This window comes from Eumetopias jubatus, unplaced genomic scaffold (assembly GCF_037043125.1).
Source record: "Eumetopias jubatus isolate StellerSeaLion01/CBP00866 unplaced genomic scaffold, mEumJub1_p1.0 scaffold_12, whole genome shotgun sequence".
Classification (NCBI taxonomy): domain Eukaryota; kingdom Metazoa; phylum Chordata; class Mammalia; order Carnivora; family Otariidae; genus Eumetopias; species Eumetopias jubatus.
The window spans coordinates 72,355,196-72,373,224 of NW_028274818.1; the positions used below are offsets into that span (position 1 = coordinate 72,355,196).

General features: G+C 47.2%; 1 protein-coding gene across 1 annotated transcript in view; it reads right to left on the minus strand.

The window, feature by feature from the left end:
* The window catches only part of ADCY9 (adenylate cyclase 9), a 114,926-nt gene that overhangs the window by 9,606 nt on the left and 87,291 nt on the right, over nucleotides 1-18,029 (minus strand). The window contains exons 4-9 of the mRNA XM_028117545.2: nucleotides 12,480-12,584; nucleotides 11,384-11,601; nucleotides 7,112-7,214; nucleotides 5,970-6,178; nucleotides 1,980-2,139; nucleotides 887-1,035 (exon numbers count right to left, since the gene is read on the minus strand). Of these exons, the coding sequence (XP_027973346.2) occupies nucleotides 887-1,035; nucleotides 1,980-2,139; nucleotides 5,970-6,178; nucleotides 7,112-7,214; nucleotides 11,384-11,601; nucleotides 12,480-12,584 (944 nt within the window). The remainder of the gene's footprint in view (nucleotides 1-886; nucleotides 1,036-1,979; nucleotides 2,140-5,969; nucleotides 6,179-7,111; nucleotides 7,215-11,383; nucleotides 11,602-12,479; nucleotides 12,585-18,029) is intronic.

Below are 18,029 nucleotides of genomic sequence, written 5' to 3' on the forward strand. Positions count from 1 at the left end.
TTTAACAACTAAGAATCAAACATTATGCAATTAGTAGGGCACATGAAAGACAGGGCTCTTACTGGATTTCATGAATACAGGATGTTTTATATATAGCCCATATCATCGCCATCCTATATATTTTCATTTTTTGTGGCACGACGGTAAGAACCGCTCCTGTCCCTCCAGGTCTCTCCCACAGATCCTTTCTTTTCCCACGCCATCCTATCTATTCCTTGGCATCTACCAGTGATAAGGTTGTGAAGGCCATTTGAATACCAGAGACTAAAAGTGTTCTTCATTATGTGGAAAGATTTCAAGATAAAAGATATATTTCCAGTGACTGGGCATTATTCCGTTTCACGTCATGACACACATGTCACAACAGTGAGTCAGTATTTATAAATAAGGCCCAGGCCATTTGCAAGAGCACCTTACCTCTTCACTTCCTTTCCTTCAGCAACCTGCAAACTGGGTATATTACCCTTACTCAAGTGAGGTTAGAACCAACCTCCTCTTTGCATTCTTGTGTCTCCCTATACCTCTACTCCTTCACTTTCTTGATCATCTCGTATGAAATGGCTTCTGGTCCTACTTCTCCATCATAAGTAAGTTCAAGCACGTGTCTACTGCACTACGTCTTCCAGGCGGGGATCACTCGAGGATGTCTATATGCAAATACAGAGTATGTCATGAAGAATTATTTTCTTTTTCTTTCTTTTGCGTATTAGTGTTTGGACATTTCATTAGGATGTTGACATTGTGTATGTTGGAAGCTGCGTCACGTTTTGACAATATCTGGTAGAACAGAGGGAGAGGGCATCAGCGTGGATGTGAGAGAAGCGAGGTCAGGAAAAGTGCCCCAGCTGGCGAGGGCACCAGACGCAGAGCACAGAGACAGGCCTACCTGTCAGGGCACAGGGAGACATAGAGCAGCAGCAGGGGCCCAGCCCCAGCGATGGTGGCTAAGGAGGACCTCATCCAGGAGCTGAGCTGGCAGAAGTTACAGTAGTGCACGACGGTGATCAGGACGGCTGAGCCCATGAACACGGTGAACTGCAACGAGGGGCCGGCACAGTTAGTGACCCATCCTGCCCTCGCTGTGTGGGCCCCTTGCCTCACTTCCAGCTGAGCACACTGACATCAAAGGATTCACTCACTTATCTTTCGATATAAAAACAACACAAATATCGCAAAGTATCTGGCAGGTTCAGGGACAGATCATAAAATAGTTGGGTTAATCACCCCGAGCTTTAGGCTGCAAGCTCGCACTGGCACTAAAACTCTCCTCCAGATGTGTGGAAACTGCACACATCATTCTGGAGGAAAGGGAAGGTAGGCCACCCGTCTCGACACCGCCACCGTGTAGGTGGTTACCTCTACAAAGCCTTCCTTCAGGCATGCTGCTACATGCCAACGGAAATGTAATTTGGTGTTAAAGTATCAAATGCAGTCAGCCCGCCTGGCAGCTCATGTTACACTTTCACCAAAAATAGAACTTTCCACAAGGACATTAATTCAGTCTTCATGGGGTTTAACTCGGAAGCTCCTTCCCTGATTGACAGCAGCCGGCCCAGAGGCCAGTCACCTAACTGTGCCAGTTTGACAGGTGAGCACTGTATTGTATCTGGGAACGTGGGACAGATGCTGCTTTGTAAAATGCATAGGAAAATAACGGATTTGGAGCTCAGTGAGCAGCAGGTGAGGTTGGAGAGGTCACGTGTGAGCTGGGCAGGGCAGGGCAGCATTGTACCCACCTCTCCCTGTCCGTGGCCAGTGACAGGCTCGAGCATCTAGACAGGCCGCGTGCTGCCTTCCCTGCCTGTTCTGTCCCAGGCAAGTCTTTTAAGACAAGCTCAAGGTGGTGACAAAAGACTTTGTACCTCTTTAGAGGCTTGTATTTAAACTGCTGTCCCAAGTCATCAGGCTTATTAAAACAAACAAAAAAGATAAGGGAGTCCCCAAGAGTCCAGAAACAAAGCCACTGGGCCTTTACTTACGTGTATGTTTGTCTCAAATTCAGAGGTGATGTGTGAATAGACTGCAAGAGCAGGGAGTGACACCAGGATGGCCCCAATGAAATGGCGCGGGAGCCAGCCGGCTATCCACTCCAGCAGGCGCTTCGTACAAGCCATCACATCCTCCAGGAAAAACACCATCCTGGGATGAGGAGGGGAGAAAGGAGAAATGGTGTGTCTGTGGGCGGGTCAGCCTGCTGGGGAAGATGAAGATGAGAGACCCACTGACTCTTACCTATACGGCTGCCGTGCACATGGGAGCAGGCGGAGCCCCCGCCCCCCCTCACTTGTGGTCGGCAGCAAGTAAATTGGACTTGCTCAGCTCATCATACCTTATTTTGAGATCATCTGTTGCATACTGATAACACGTGCTTGTACAAAGCCAAGCATGAGCTTCTGTGGGTCTCAAAGTAGATGTAAGAATAGGGCACACAAATGTTAACTGGCCCCCTCAGAGGTCACCACTTGCTGTCACAGGCTGCTAGGGCACTTTGGAGGTGTCTGGGAATTTGGCAGGGCCCAAATTCTCACTGAGGGATGTGGCCGGCATCTGGTGGGCAGGAGCCAAGGATGGGGGGGCGCACTGAGACACACAGTGTGGCTCTGCCCTGCATCCCACACAACTGCCTCATGCCCCCCAGACACCCACTGAGAGAGCCCTGCTGACAATGACCTCAGCCCAGAGCCTCATTGTGTCTCTGTGCTGCTAACACATGCGGATCTTCCAGGAATGAACCACTGTGCGAAGTGCCCTTTGCTTTGGGGCCTCAGCAAGGCTCACTCAGCATTTCAGAAATCATGTCACAGGCGGCAACTCAGTGTTTGTGCCACCAAGCCCGCACGCTGCTAGTGGTCCGCATCTGGAGCCATCACATCTGTGTGACCGTGCGCATGAGGACACAGCTGAGGACTCTGTTATGACTTCTCAGGTGGTGGTGTCCTGGCAAGAACGAGGTGAAGCACTACATATTTTCTTTTAAATGGCTCCCTTGCTCTTTCTTTCATATTGGAGTGACAGCATTTCATCGACTCCTTCTGAAACTGGGTGTATAGGTAGGCTGTGTTTCAGATAAGTGATGTGGACATCACAAAATAATTTTTATAAAGAAGGGGGAGCAAGTGCATGGGGCTGAGAACTGCTGTTCAGACGGAAGAACAGTCTGGCTAAGTAAGGGGCCCTGGGGCCAGCAGGGGCCAGCACCTGCATGCCAGCAGCAGGAGATGAAAGAAGGGGCACTGGGATTCAGCTTGGCAGGGAGACCCACGCACACAGACGTGCTCTGAAGCCAGGCTGCCAGGGAGGGGAGAAGGGACAGGCACGCTCTCCTCACCTCTGGAAGTGCCAGGAAACCCCACTGAGCTTTAACGGCACAAGATCCCCTCAAGGGTCTTTGCCACACACCCAGGTGCCTGCACCTTCTGTCCTGGACACCCACCATGCAGCAACCACTGGCTACAAACGCATTATCTCCACAAGAAAACCACGAATCTCGGCCATTTTCCACATGGAGCCAGGCCGTCTGACCCTTTTAGGGCCTGGATGGTTCTGGCCTCCTGACACTTATCAGATAATGGAGTCCTGGGAATATTTCCAAGAATAACCACAAATATGCTCAAAGGCAGAATACATAAGCCCCATGAGGAGACAGAGGAAGCCAAGTTCCAACAGGGAGAAGGCAGGACTGGGAGGCCCCACGAAGGTCCCCAGGACAGCAGAGCTCTGAGGATGAGACCCACTGTTCTCACGCCTGCCTGGGTTCAGCACAAAATGAGGGGAGTGAAGGGACGGGCTGCAAGTCAAGATGCATAAAGGCCTCTGGAGGAGGTGCCAGGCCTGGGGCTGTACCCCGAAGCAGCTGCAGAACCAGCCTCCCTGGGGCTCCCACATACTCTGAGGCACAGATTCCTGTAGACCTGGGATCCTAAATACGCCCTCTGTGTGGTGAGAGGGAACTCCATCACATTCCCAGCCCTGCCTCCCAGGCTTTGATGATTTGGGTAAAGTGAACTTTTAAAGTCACACCAGCGGTCATTCAGGAGCATCGGCCACCTCATTTGGAAGGCGCTGGCCAAGCATGTGGGTGTGACAGGCCCAGCACACACCTGGGTGCAGCCAGCCTGGCATCTCTGTGGCCTACAGCCCTCTGCAGTCTCCACACCAGGGACAGCCCAAATTCTGTAGAAGTGGGTCCAAAGGAACAGGAAAAAGTGGTGTAAAGGGCTTTTGAAAAAGGAATGGAGACAATGCTAGCCTCTAAGAGAGCTGGAGCCTTATCTGGCTGGAGGCCCTGTGTCAGACAGTAACCTGGACCCAGGGCAGGGAGTGTGGGTGTGAGGGGACTCACTGCACATGGGTGCCAGGTTTTCTTTGAAATGTTCTAAAATTATATGGTGATGTTTGCACAACTCTGTAGGTTTACTAAGAATCGCCGAATTGTACGCTTACATGAGTGAATTTCTTATATTTGGATTATATCACAATAAAGCTGTTTTTAAAAAGGAAAAGACAAACTAGGGGTCCGAGGATACCTTGGTTTGGATTCCCCAGAAGCAGAGCTGATTTGAGAGTGGATCCCAGGCAGCTCAGCAAGGGGTGCAAAGCCAAGACTCAAGGGGCAGGCCCATAGGGAGGGCTGTGTTACAAGGAGTCCCTTGCTATGCACCACGCAGCTCAATCCTGGTGGGGAATTTGGGTAGACAGTGAGGACGCACTCTGCAGTTATCTCAACCTGGAGGAGGCACAGGGGTCAAGTCTGAAGCCCCTAGCAGCCAGAAAAGACCCTCTGCCCAGAGCCACAGGGGTAGAGGCAGGGGTGGGGGGATGAGGAGAGGGAGAGTATGGGGGGGAGGGCAATCCAGCCCATATACTTCAAAGTGGGGTAGGGAGAGGGGGGGACTAGCGTTCAGAAGCCACAGGGCAGACCCAGGGCTATTGCTTCCTGTCCCGGGGTGTTGGGGAAGGGGGCAGAAACTCAAGGTCAGGGCCCTTCTTCCCGTTTCTGTTTCACCTCTAGCTTCTGGAGGCAATCACCAGCAGGACTCCTGTTGAGACGGACAGGGCTGGACAGAGGAGGTGGGCACGGTGCCCACGAGGCAGATGGGGGGGTGTGCATGTGAATGGAGTACCCTATGCATTCACACTTTATCAGAAGTACTCAGAGCGGCTGTGAGTTTCCCCAGGTGATGGGCTGAACGCTGACATTAGGCTGAGTGGATCTTGAGGGCCTACCTTCCCTCAGGGGTCCCTGCTGTCTATTCAGACCTTCTGTCCATTTCTAAATGGGTTGCTTGTCTTTTCATTCGTGAGCTTACATTCTAGGTATCAGATCTCACCACAGATGCAGTCTGCAGACTCCCCTGTCCTGCAGGCTCCCTCTCACTCTGGCATGAGAAGGGATGGGTGCTCTTCAGAAGAGAGAAGCTTTACATTTTGATGAGGTCCAACTGATCTCTTCTTTCTCTGGCTGCTCGTGCTTTTCATGTCATATCTAAGAAACCACTGCCTGACCCAAGCTCGTGGAAACAGATACCCACAATCCTTCTAAGGGTTTCGAGTCTCGCTTGCACATCTACAAGAGTCACCTGCTGACCCGCAGGCGGCCGCCCATCGTATGCTTCTGTATGCTTCTGTTCTGTTTCTCTTCCCTTTCCCATTCCCTCTCTCCCCACTTGTTCTTTTTAAGTCTCTGAGTGGGGAGCTGGCAGCTGAGGGGCTGCAGAGGACACTGACCTCTGGTAAAGAAAGTGCCCACCTGTGCCAAGGACTGGGGTCTATGAGGGAGGATGCTGAGCAGCAGAGCTGGGGGAGGGAAGGAAAGAGGACTGGTCACCTGAAATGAGCTTGCAGAGGCCTCTGGGGTCAGGAGGCGAACCAGCGGGGCTGCCGCCAGACTGTGCAGCCATTAACTGGTGAGCCAGCAGAGGGAGCTAAAGGCTAAAAGCTAGAGCAGGGTCAGGCAGGTGGGCCTTTACCTGATGGAGACCACAAGGGACAGCACCTCCAGCAGCAGGGCGGCGCTGAAGACCGCCAGGGCGGCAGGCGGGGGAGGCGTGGTGGCAGCCCCGTACTTCAGGAAGCAGGTGATGGAGAGAATCAGAAACACTGTTGTTGACAGAAACACATCCAGGAGGGAGCTGAAGGTGGCACTGGCGAAAGTCTTCACAGGAGAATTCTTTATAACCTGTTTGGGGTAGGAGAGGAGGTGGGAGGCATGAGTGGAAGCTGCAACAGGCGGCCATGGAGTAGGATTTCCATGGAAAACATGCCACCATTTGTTGAGCACTTGCCCACCCTGGACCAAGTACAGATGGTAAGTGCTTCAGGTGGGCCATCTCTCCCATCCCATTTAACAGTGAGGAAACTAAGGCACAGAGCAGTTAGGAAACTTGCACAAGGTCACACAGCAAGCTATTACAAACCAGTGAGTTCTCACAAACACATTACATACTGAGCCTGAAATCTGGGTTATGGGCTCTGCGTCTGTAAAGGCCGTTGCACAAAAGCCATTCTGTGGAAGCTTCCGCTGAATGGCTGGGTCCCAGGTTCAGGCTGTGTGACAGCTGGCTTCATGACAGAAGTATCAGGCAGGGATTGAAGCAACAGCAGATGAAAGCATGAGCGGGTCAACAATAATAAGAGATGCTCATGCCTTCACTCAAGAGCATGCTCTGAGCCTGGCTCTGTGCGGGGTGCTGGGGGCAGACATGAAACATCGCCCTCTGGGAGCTCACAGCCTAATGGGGGGGACGGACAGGATCTGAAATGTCAGGGTGGTGTGGTAAACGTAACAAAGAGCCATGCACGTAGTGTTAGGGAGTCACCAGGAAGGAGGGAGAAAATGAGGACAAGGCCAGCATGGAGCAAAGGGGTCTGGAAATGACATACCAGTGACACTAGACAAAGGAGCACAGAAAGATTGGGGGTTTTCTCCCAGTGTGGGTAAATTCACATGCAGATACAGTTTGGGGCTTACAGATTGTGGGGAATCAGTACTAGCCTTCATTTTCCTATCACTCAAGGGGGGAAAGAAAAAGCTGCCAAAGCACAAAGCTGGTAGTGAACTATCTGGTGCAAACAACAAATTTCTTCAGTAGAAGTAGAAGGGGAAACACACCTCTTCTTGATAGCTGGTCCTGTAGGATCGCTCTAGCTCCTGATCCAGGAAGTTCAAGCTGAACTGATTGATAGGTGGCTTGAAAAAATAATCTTTCATCAGGCTAGGAGAAATGAAATGCAGTTGATCAACACGGTGCAGAGGCATTGCACTTACTCTATAGGCAGACTGATTATCTATCTATCTATCTATCTATCTATCTATCTATCTATCTATCTATCATCTATCTATCTATCTATCTATCTATCTATCTATCTATCTATATCAGCAGCTACCCAAACACCATTCCCAAAGCGTGTCACAAAAACCATATCCGAGAGTCACTACATGACAGATAATGCTTGACCCCTCCTTTAGAACATACGTCTAGAAAGTGCTTTGTGTTTTCAAAATACATGTTATGCTTCCGCTCCACTAAACCATGACCATTTGCCATCATTATAGCACACATCATGAGCACCCTGCTTCTGGAAACATCTTCCAGTGTCCGGGGAAGAAGGCAGCTCTGCCATGCTAGGAAACCACCACTTCTGGAGGACCAGACATGCCTGTACCGAGAGGACTTAGGCTGATTCCAAGGCTTCCAATGAAAACCTAACTCAGAGCTGGCTGTCCTGTCGTTCAGAGCACTAACAGTAATTACCACCGTCAGAGCTGACAGGTTGTTATCAGAAAACTGTTTAGAGTTAGCATAATTGGAGTGCTATTGTCACATATGCAGACTGCGTGTGAAACCTGAAAAATAACACTCAACAATTTTAATAGCAGAGACATGAAACCTGCTTTCTGTGATTCTTTCATTTTTTTATGGTTGCTAGCAAATAGTAATATCCTTTGTATACTGCAGGAAATTTAAGAGAGTGTTAACATGATTTCAGAAGGCAAATACAGCCATGGAGCGTAGTCTCTCTCCCTCACATGGTAACATCCGTAATTACATCAGATAAATAAACTTGTTCCCATGTGCCTGAAATACAGGGTCCCTGCACCCCAGTGGACTCTCTCTCTGTATCAAGTGTGCCATACCTCACTATGCTCTCAGACTCAGAAGAGAGAAAACTCCATCCCCGGATGCAGACCCCCATCTTCCCTTCCACCCAGCAAGTGTGGACAGAGGGAAAACTGGCACAGCAGCCGTACAGAGGATGTACAGTTGGCCACATGTAGCTAGATGCCATGCTGCTCCTCTGAAATTAATATTAGCAAGTTCCTTTTCTGGGAACAGAGATTAGCTCCTTTTGGGCCAATCCTCTCTCAGATGACAATAAACTCTGGACAAGATACAAAAATGACTCCTGGAAGGTAGTGGAGACTGACCAAAGCAGGTGGGAAATGGAGGAGAGTCACACCTGGAGGAATGGAATAGCACCAGCTTAATTTCCCATGTTTTACTGTTTTTCTTTTTTGCCTGAAGACAGCCATTCATCAGCGCCATGTGTGGGACAGTTAAAACTCAGATGGAAAAGCCATAATCTTGCTGGCTTGGAAATTCAGAAAATAATGTTTGGGGTGCCCACAGTTGGAAAATGAGGTTGAAAATCCCAGAGAAAGAAAAAAAAAAACAGAGAAGGGGCATCCCCAAATTCGTCATACAAGCTCTGCTCAGATCTCTGGCTGACCTTTAAAATCTGCATGTGCACAGCAGACTTGAAACAGCCTAATTATGGCTTAAAAAAGAGCAGCAGCCTCCTACCCCAGGGGAGACAAAGTTTGCTGAGTGTAGGTAAGTTAACAGCATGCTAAAACAAAGAAACAAAGAAACAAAATATTGACACTCTTCAGAGCAATATAACAGAATCCAGTTTCTAAGCACAATTTACACAACATACAAAGGAACAGGAAAATATGATTCAACTCAACAGAAGAGCAATCAATGGAGACCAATCTGAAATTACCAAGAGGGTGGTATTAGAGGTCAAGGTCACAATGTATGCAGACGTAACACATATGAAAACTATAGCATAAGGGGTGGGAAGAAAGTAATGGATCTACACAGCTACAAGATGTCTATATTTCAAGTGAAATAATACAGGTTCGCTTGGTCGGTTCAGTCAGAAGAGCGTGTGAATCTTGACCTCGGGGTCATGAGTTCAGGCCCCACGCTGGGTGTAGAGATTACTTACATAAATAAATAAGTTAACTTAAAAAAAATAAAGTGAAATGATACAATGTTAACCATAAGAAGACTATAAAAAAATTCAAGGATGCCTATCTGTAAGTCCTGGAGCAAGTACCAATAAATAAATAAATAAATAAAATAATAATAATGCAAAGAGGTATGGCTAAAAAGCCAGTAAATATATTAAAATGGAATTAAATGGCAGGGACTTTTAGAATGATTAAAAAAGCAAGACTCATAAGAGACACACTTCAAATATAAAGATACAGGTTGAAATTTTTTTTAATGGAAATTGATATACCAGGCAAAGAGTAAGAATAAGAAGACTAGAGTTACTATATTAGTATCAGATAAAGTGGCTTTCATGACAGAGTATTACCAGGAATAAAGAGGGATACTTCAAAATGACAAAAGGACCAATTCACCAGGAATTTATAACACTCATAAACGTGTATGTACCTCAAAAAAAGAGCATGAAAATACTTGAAACAAAAACCGTCAGGACTAAAAAGAGACGCAGACAAACCCACAATTACAGTGAAAGATTTTTAAATCCCTCTCTTAACACTGATAGAGCAACAGACAAAAAGTAAAGAGACAGATGATCTAAAACTGCCAACTGCCTGGACCTATTGTGTTTATGGATCACAACATCCTACAAATGTACAATATATTCTTTCCAAGTGCATGTGGTATGTTCACGAAAACAGACACATGTGAGACCATAAAACAAGTATCAATAAATGTAAAAGGACTGAAATCATTTAGAATATGTCTTTGGCTACATAACATTAAGTCAGACATTAACAACGAACATTTCTAAATACCATTCTTCACTAAAAGGAGCCAAGGCTCTTTGGACAAATGGCTGATGCCTTACTAGCGTTAGGGAGGATATAAGACAAGCCTGGAATATCCTGTTGTGCTAGAACAGGGTGCCAGAAACTATGAAAAACAACTGATGGAGGCGCTGCTGGGTGGCTCAGTCAGTTAAGCGCCCTACTCCTGGTTTTGGCTCATGTTGTGATCTCACGGTCGTGAGATCAAGTCCCGCGTCGGCTCCCTGCCCAGCAGGGAGTCTGCTTGAGATTCTCTCTCTCCCTCAGCCCCTCCCCTGCCCTCTCTCTCTAAAATAAATAAATTAGGGCGCCTGGGTGGCTCAGTTGGTTAAGCGACTGCCTTCAGCTCAGGTCATGATCCTGGAGTCCCTGGATCGAGTCCCACATCGGGCTCCCTGCTCAGCAGGGAGTCTGCTTCTCCCTCTGACCCTCCCCCCTCTCATGTGCTCTCTCTTTCATTCTCTCTCAAATGAATAAATTAAAAAAATCTTTAAAAATAAAAAATAAAAAATAAAAATAAATTAAATAAATTAAATTTTTTAAAAATGTTGGAGCCATGTCAATGTGCTCCAACTGCCAATGTGCAGATGGTGCTCAAGTAGGAGAACTGACATTCTGAACCATCATAGTAAAGGCTGTTTTAAGCAAGAACCACGATGGAGAGGAAATCTAGGGAAGTTTGCTGAGGAATGGAATACATGCATCTTAATACATATTAAAAGTATTGCTTACTAGTCACAAGGAGAAAATAACCACAGATTGGAGAGGTCAACAACACTCGCCTGGTTGCTCAAAATTACTATCACTGATGGAAGACAAATGGGCACCATGTGCCTCTGGATGGGATACCTGATGTCATTTCTGTGGCCAAAATTTCTAGCCAAACTGGAATATGAACCATAGATTAGATCAAATATGCATCCATGTTAGATTTCCTGAATTTGGTAAGCATGATTATGTAAAAGAACATCTTTGTAATTTAGGAAATAAAGTGTTTTAGGGGCAAAGGGCATGATATATCCAACTTACTATTAAGTGGTCCAGAAAAAAAAAAAAACACATAAATTTCATAAAGAAAGAGAGAGAGAGAATAAAACAAAATAGTAAAGTGTTAAAAGTTGGTAAATCAGGCAAAGGGTAAAATGAGAGTTCTTTGTATTATTCATGCAAATTTTCTGTAAGTTTCAAATTACTTCAAAATAAAGTAAAATATTGACAACGGAGGAGCAAACACATGGGGATAAGGTGACTCAGAAAAAGGGAGAGACTCCTACCTACAAATCTTTACTTTCATTGGGAATGGTTGACTCTTACCTGTCTTCTTTGATAACATCAACAAAATGGGCATCTGTTTTCTCCCGGATGTTCTTGAATCTCAGCGGAAGGAGAGCTGACTGGTCCAAGCTCACTCCTGCCCACCTTCCCTTTTCCTGTAAGATCTCACACAGGGAGGTCTGACTGTTGGTGAGCTTCTCCTCTTGGGGAGGGCTCAGAAGTCCATTCTGAGTTTTGGAATTCGGTGCTCCAGGAGCCTGCCTCAAGACAAGGGTAGTGGGAGGCAGACACAGAGGCTGCAGAGCGAGCATGCAACAATGCTATTCCAGCCCGACCTCTGCCATGTTGGGGCCCCACTGCACGCTTGACCAGCACCTTCACATCTCTGTTCTAACCTGACACTCAACCTCTCCACCCATTTGCTTCTCCCTATCCCCCTATTTCATCAGACTGTACCTCCAGGGGCTGAGGAAGCCTGGAAGGTGACATCGTGGGAAGAGCCAGTAAGCAGGTAGAGAGAAGGTCACAGAAGATTGAGGCTCTTGGAGCTTGCTAACCACAGAATCAGCATCGCAGAGGGCCATGGAGGAAGATATGGGGGGCTAGGGCGATGGATGTGGTACCAGAATCCATCCAGGGGAAGGTGGCAGGCGACACAAGGATGGAGGATAACAGACATAGGCCTCCCTGGAGAGTCAGTCTTTATAAGCATTCTTGGAAGGGCTCTCAGATTTGGTCTTTGTTCTGCTTTCCACGTTGCTCTTCACAACGCACCTTTGCTCCGGCAGAGCCCCCTCTTCTCTCTGCACGTCCACACTGTACCATGTGTTCTGGCCCCAGAGATCTCCCCTAGCTACTGCAGTCCACGTGGCTTTAAGCTCTTACTGCCCATGAAAGGAGTCCCATCCAGCTGGGCATGTGATTATTCTACTACACAAGGGTTAGACCTGACTCTCCATCCTGATCTTCACTGGTCTATTATTGATCTATTCAAAACCCTCAGGATGAGAAGGTGTGGCATGGTGTCACCTAAGAGGATATTCTTGGAACTGAGAAGCCCACAAGACAGGAATGTCACCTCAGGTGGAGGCACCAGGGGAGGAACCAACAGGAACAACAGCCAAGAGCTTGTTACCTTAGTGCTGTTTTTATGTTCCTCTTGACAGCCATTTTGGACCGCTCCTCCTTCTATACCAGCTTCCGATTTGGGGGCCAACATGATGCCGCATGAAGGACAGGTCTACAAGAAAAACATACACCATCGGAACACACCCAGAAAGCATGCCACAACCCATAATTCAAGTCTATCATTGCAACCGGCTGTCATGCTGAATGGTGGAAACCAAGTGGAAGGGTTCCTGAGCCCCTCGAACAGGAGTTAAAAACAAACTGGTGAAGTGAAAACAGAAACATGTTGACACGAAGACTGGCACATGGATACTCAGAGCAGCGCTGTCCGTAACAGCCAGAAAGTAGAAACAACTTGAATGTCCATCAATGGATGAATGGATCAACAAAATGTGGTCTGTCTGCAGAATGGAATATGATTCAGCCGTCAAAAGGAACGAAACACTGACACCTGCTCCAACATGGATGAACCCTGAAAACATTGTCAGGTGACAGAAGCCAGACACAAAGGACCACATGTTATATGACTCTGACTGTAGAAAATGTCCAGAAAAGGCAAACTCATAGAGATGGTAAGGCGATTAGTGGGTGCCAGGGTTGAGGGGATGAAGGAATGGGGAGGGATCTAATGGGTGTCTAGAGGGGTGATGAAAATGTTCCAAAACTGACTGTGGTGATGGATGTGCAATCTTGCAAATATACTAAAAATCACCAAAATGTATACTTTAAAAGGGTAAATTTTATGGTAACATGAACTGTATCTCAATAAAGCTGTTATTAAGACAACCAACATCCACTAGCCTACACGAGGTTCTCGAGCTCTGTGTGACGGTGAGCTGTTCAGGTAAAACAGGCTAGAAAGTCAAAGGGACGTGCTTACAGACCTAGGAGTTCTCAGAAGCCTAAGCAATTAGCTGACCTAGAAAAGAGAAGTCTAGGCTAATGCCATCAGGTAGAGCAGAAAGGGCCAGGCTGTGCTTCTCACAACCAGGGTGTGGAGATGCCCCGTTCAAATTACTCACCTCCGTTCTTTCACCTATAAAACGAGAGTGGTGCCACAGCTCTTGCAGATGTGTGGTAAGAGCTAAGTGAAGATGTGTGTAGACAGTCTAGCCTCGCTTCTGGCACTCAGTGCATCCTTAATCAATTCACTCTTACTATCAATGGGATCCAGTAAACTGGCAGCCGCCACCAAGACAGCAACTAAGAACTTCCAGTGGAGAAGATGAACGGCAGCAGGAAAGATTTAGAGGGACTCTGACAATTTCTAGCATAATAAGCACTGTTACACACTGGAACACACATTATAGGAGGCTAGGCTCTATTTTAGAAATTTAACTTAAGTATCACTTAGTACCCACGGGCAAGGATCTGAGCTATATTACATTCTAAGTTAGATTTCAGGTCTCTGCTGTATTAAATAAAAGGAAGATTCTAAAGAGTTGTGTTATCTGGGAATCTAATGCAATGCGCAAGTTTGAGCATTCATATTCATTCGAAAAATGAAAATACACACGCCAAAGCAGCAGGCCAAATCATTAACTAACATGCCTGAGTAAACAGCAATACCAAGGTAAAACATGCCTATAGCTCTTTAAACACTGACTTCATTGACAGGGGCAGAATGTTCTAATTGCCAGTAATATAACATATAAATTTATTTTAATGCACCTTGGTAATGACTGAGCTAAACTTCAAAACATGTTGCTAATGGGGCCACTGATTTTCTCAAAAGAAGAAACAAAATCCAACACCCTCGCAGGGAGCGCCCTCAGGAGTCTTGCTGGGCTTGTCACTGGAGCGCGGTGACTTCACCCCTCCTGCGAGGGCTTCGAGAATGACTCTGGCGGTGGCGGTGGTGGCAGGTTGCTCCTCTGGGGCAACACTGGCCTCTGCAAGGGCCAGCTGGTGGCCCAGGGAGAGTGGTGGGCATGGGGACGGTCTGAGAGACTCTAACCTGAGTCCTAACCTTAGGGTCTGGGGCTTTCCCCAGTCTCAGGCAGACATGCCAAAGTAGTAAGAGTTATTTCTCTGGCCACTCTTGACACCTGAAGACTAGAGCAGTGTGACAACACTATTCTAATTAGCTCCCGGAAGCTACCCCTTACTGGTAGTGTAGCACAGGAATCAGAGGTGCTGGTTTCAAAATCAAACTGTCATGGACCAAATCTTGATTTGAACACTGACTAGGGCAGGGGGATCTCCAAGCCTCAGTTTCCCCTTTCCACAACAGGACTGTGTCCCCCATAATGATGTTGTAGAAGAGCGGGCAAGGACAAGGACGCCGCATCCTGGCCCCGCGGAGGACCGTGGCTGACTGGGGTGTCCGGCAGGGGGAAGGCTGCACGAGCAGATGCACACATGCATTTACCACCCTGGGCTCTGCCTGAGGTGCTCACGGGTACTCGACACATGTGGTCCTTAACAGTGAAACTTCTGGTTATGAAGACCACGCAGCTATAATATGATGTCCTTATCACAGACAGGACAGCCGTCCTTGGTATCTCTTGGTCTCAGTTTGTTCCTAAGTACTTTTCTCTCAAGTACACCATGTGTACTTTAAAAACAGACCATTTGCTTCTTAGGAACTCCCCATGGCATGCTGGCTTTACACATACAAGATGTTTTATGCACTTAGAGCCATAAATACGCAACAGAGACTAACAAACCTACTGGACACCAGAGGGCACACACTGTCTACGAAGGATTCCCTGCACACGCACTGAAGACACACAACTTCGGCATGGTGCCCTCTCTCCAGAGGTTGACTGTGAAGGTGCTGGGAAGCCTGTGGAGACTGGGAGTGTCCATGGGGACTGGGCTGATCTCCAGGAGCCTATGACTATGGTCTTCACAACTGGGCAACCCAAGTCCACATCCCTTTGACACAGAGAGGCTATGTGGCCTAAACCTGCAGTGATAAAATGTTCTAATACAGAGGTAAGGTCTGGCAGACTGTCCACAAAAGAATCTCCGGAAGCAAAGGCACAGACATATTGTTCATAAATGGCCTCAGAGACTCTCCTCAGGGAGGTTCAGGTGCTTGTAAGAGTCACATTGGAAGCAGCAGAGAGCAGGCACTGTGGCTGGGACTCCCCACGGTTTGAACAGTGCTCACTACTCTCTCTGCACCCCTACAGCAGCTTCATCCAGGGAGTGGGGACACCAGGGGTGGGGGTGGGGAGTGGGGGAGAACCAGCTGTGGATTCCAGCCCTGCCTGTAGCAAAGCAGCCCCAGGAACTTACAGCACATGGATCCAGAAGATCATTTCACTGTGCTTTGAAAATGTGGCTTTTTTCCTTCTATTTCTTCCTCATCTACTTTGCTTTTCAGGGGAAATTTCACTGATTAAATCTTTAAAACAAATGAAACAAAAAATCTTAGAGAAGTCCATCTGCCCTGATGGAGACATCCTCACATCTCGATATTCCCTTCCGACATGTGGCGAGTGTCCCTTCTGCACCAGGAAGGTCCCACAGACAACAGAGGGTGGGTCTGTTTCCCCTCTCCACTACCCACAAAAACTTTAACTATTTTCCAGCTTCATTTTAATCAGGGTTAAAACACCTCACAAACTGGTTTTTGCCAAGCACCCAGATACCTCTGGGAGATGTTTCCCTACCCATTAAATAACTGTCTCTCCTCCTGCTGAGAAACCCTCACTAGGAAGAGCACTTTGGACTCGAGAACTATCTGGGGTAGCTTACCATCTTGGGAGACATGCCCGATACGCCAGATAAAATCACTCTTACAATGATGGCAGCTGCTGTGATGGAGAATCACCTGTGCGCTGAACACATTCCCCATGAACAGTAATCAGGTCCTCATGTGTGCAGGGTCTGTGGTCTCGTGCGCCTGGTCTCAGTTAATCCTTGTAACACACCACAAAGCCACTTGGAGGACACAAAGGTTTGTCAGCAGTGGGAGTCAGCCTGCAGGCTCCTGGTCCCTGACCACTGTGCAGCCTCTCTCTGTTCTTTTCCTAACATAGGAAGGACCCAGGAATAATCCTGGCACTATGACCTCCCGGGCCTCGTTCCCCTGAAGTAACCCAAGGAGTTATGACCACCTCCTGGTGCTTCTAAGTGGCACTACTGGCACACTGGCACCAAGGGAAGCTTTAAGACCAGCTAAGGTCCCCAAAACGGAGTACTCTACGGGTCAAGGCCTGTGCTGGCTGTTGCCTGGGAAACCCAAGATCCCTTGGAGAACACCCAAGAGCAAACTCCGCATTTTCCCAGATGATCTCTGCTCCTTCCCCAACGCAGACATGGGCTTTGGAGGGGAGATGGTAACTATTTCTCTAACACACTTGAACACATTTGCATTTGTTTTTAACACATTTCAATACACACATCCTACATTCTGTTCAGAATATATGGCATAGAGCTATAAAATAGGTTTTTCTTCAAGGCTATTTCTCTTCACAACATAAATCATTTCTAAGCCAACAGCTGTCCTTTTTCATAACTGTCAAGGAAGAGAGCAGGGAAACCTCTTTTCTGAGAAACAAGGGGAAACATCAGAAAAGCGCTGGCTTTGCCTGTTTAGTCTGCAGAACGTGACTATTTGGTAAGCTGTCCTAGGACCAAGAGAAGCAACACTTGCTCCCAAGCTCAAAACTCAGGCTGAAAGTGGCAGGCAGAAACGTGCAACAGTAACAACAAACAGACCTACTGAGGCCCATCCGAGGTTCTCAGCTCTCTGCCTGCAGTCCTCATAAGCACCCATGAAGCAGACACTATGATTCATTCCATTCCACACACAGGAAACTGAGGCAGAGAAGAGAAATGACTTGCCCAGAGTCTCACTGTCAGAGAGTGACAGAGGGGAGCTTAAGCCCAGGCAGCTGCAGCCTGGACCCCATCTGTGCATGTGACATCTCCCAGGAAGCAGGAATGACGGGGGGCGGGGGCAGTGCAACATTGTTTAAGCTAGTGGGTTAGCATGAGCATCAACACTTCCAAGTAGATGATTTCTACAACCAAAATACTAGAGAAAAAGAGAAGCAGGAATTGTTACAGAAAAAGAAAGGCATCCCAGAAGCTTTAAGAATAGAAAGTGCACAGTCTGAGAATATGGGAGGCAAAAAATAAATAAAATAAAATAAAACAAAAAACCTGTAAAAATCAGACCCAAAATCTCGGAGTCACGGAGTGTAGAGTCATAAAACCCTGCTCAGACTCCCCAGCCCTAGACAACTACCGAGTGTAATAACTAAGGCTGATGAGGTGAGAAGATCATTCCTGTGCTGTGGGAATATTCCATCAGCAAGTCAAATAAGAAAATATTGGGTATTTTGGGAAACTTCATTTACATGTAATACTTCCCTACCTGATGATACCAGTTAAATGATGCTGGACTTATCTTCTCATGTCAATTCATATGTAATATATAATAGAAATACAACCAATGTTACACACTTAACATTTATATTATATAGAATGATTAAAATAACATAGAGTAAAATAGTTAATACATATATATTAGACATTTAAACCATGCAACAGCTTAGACTCATGGGGAGCAGGAAAGACAGTTCAGGGAGCTGCCACG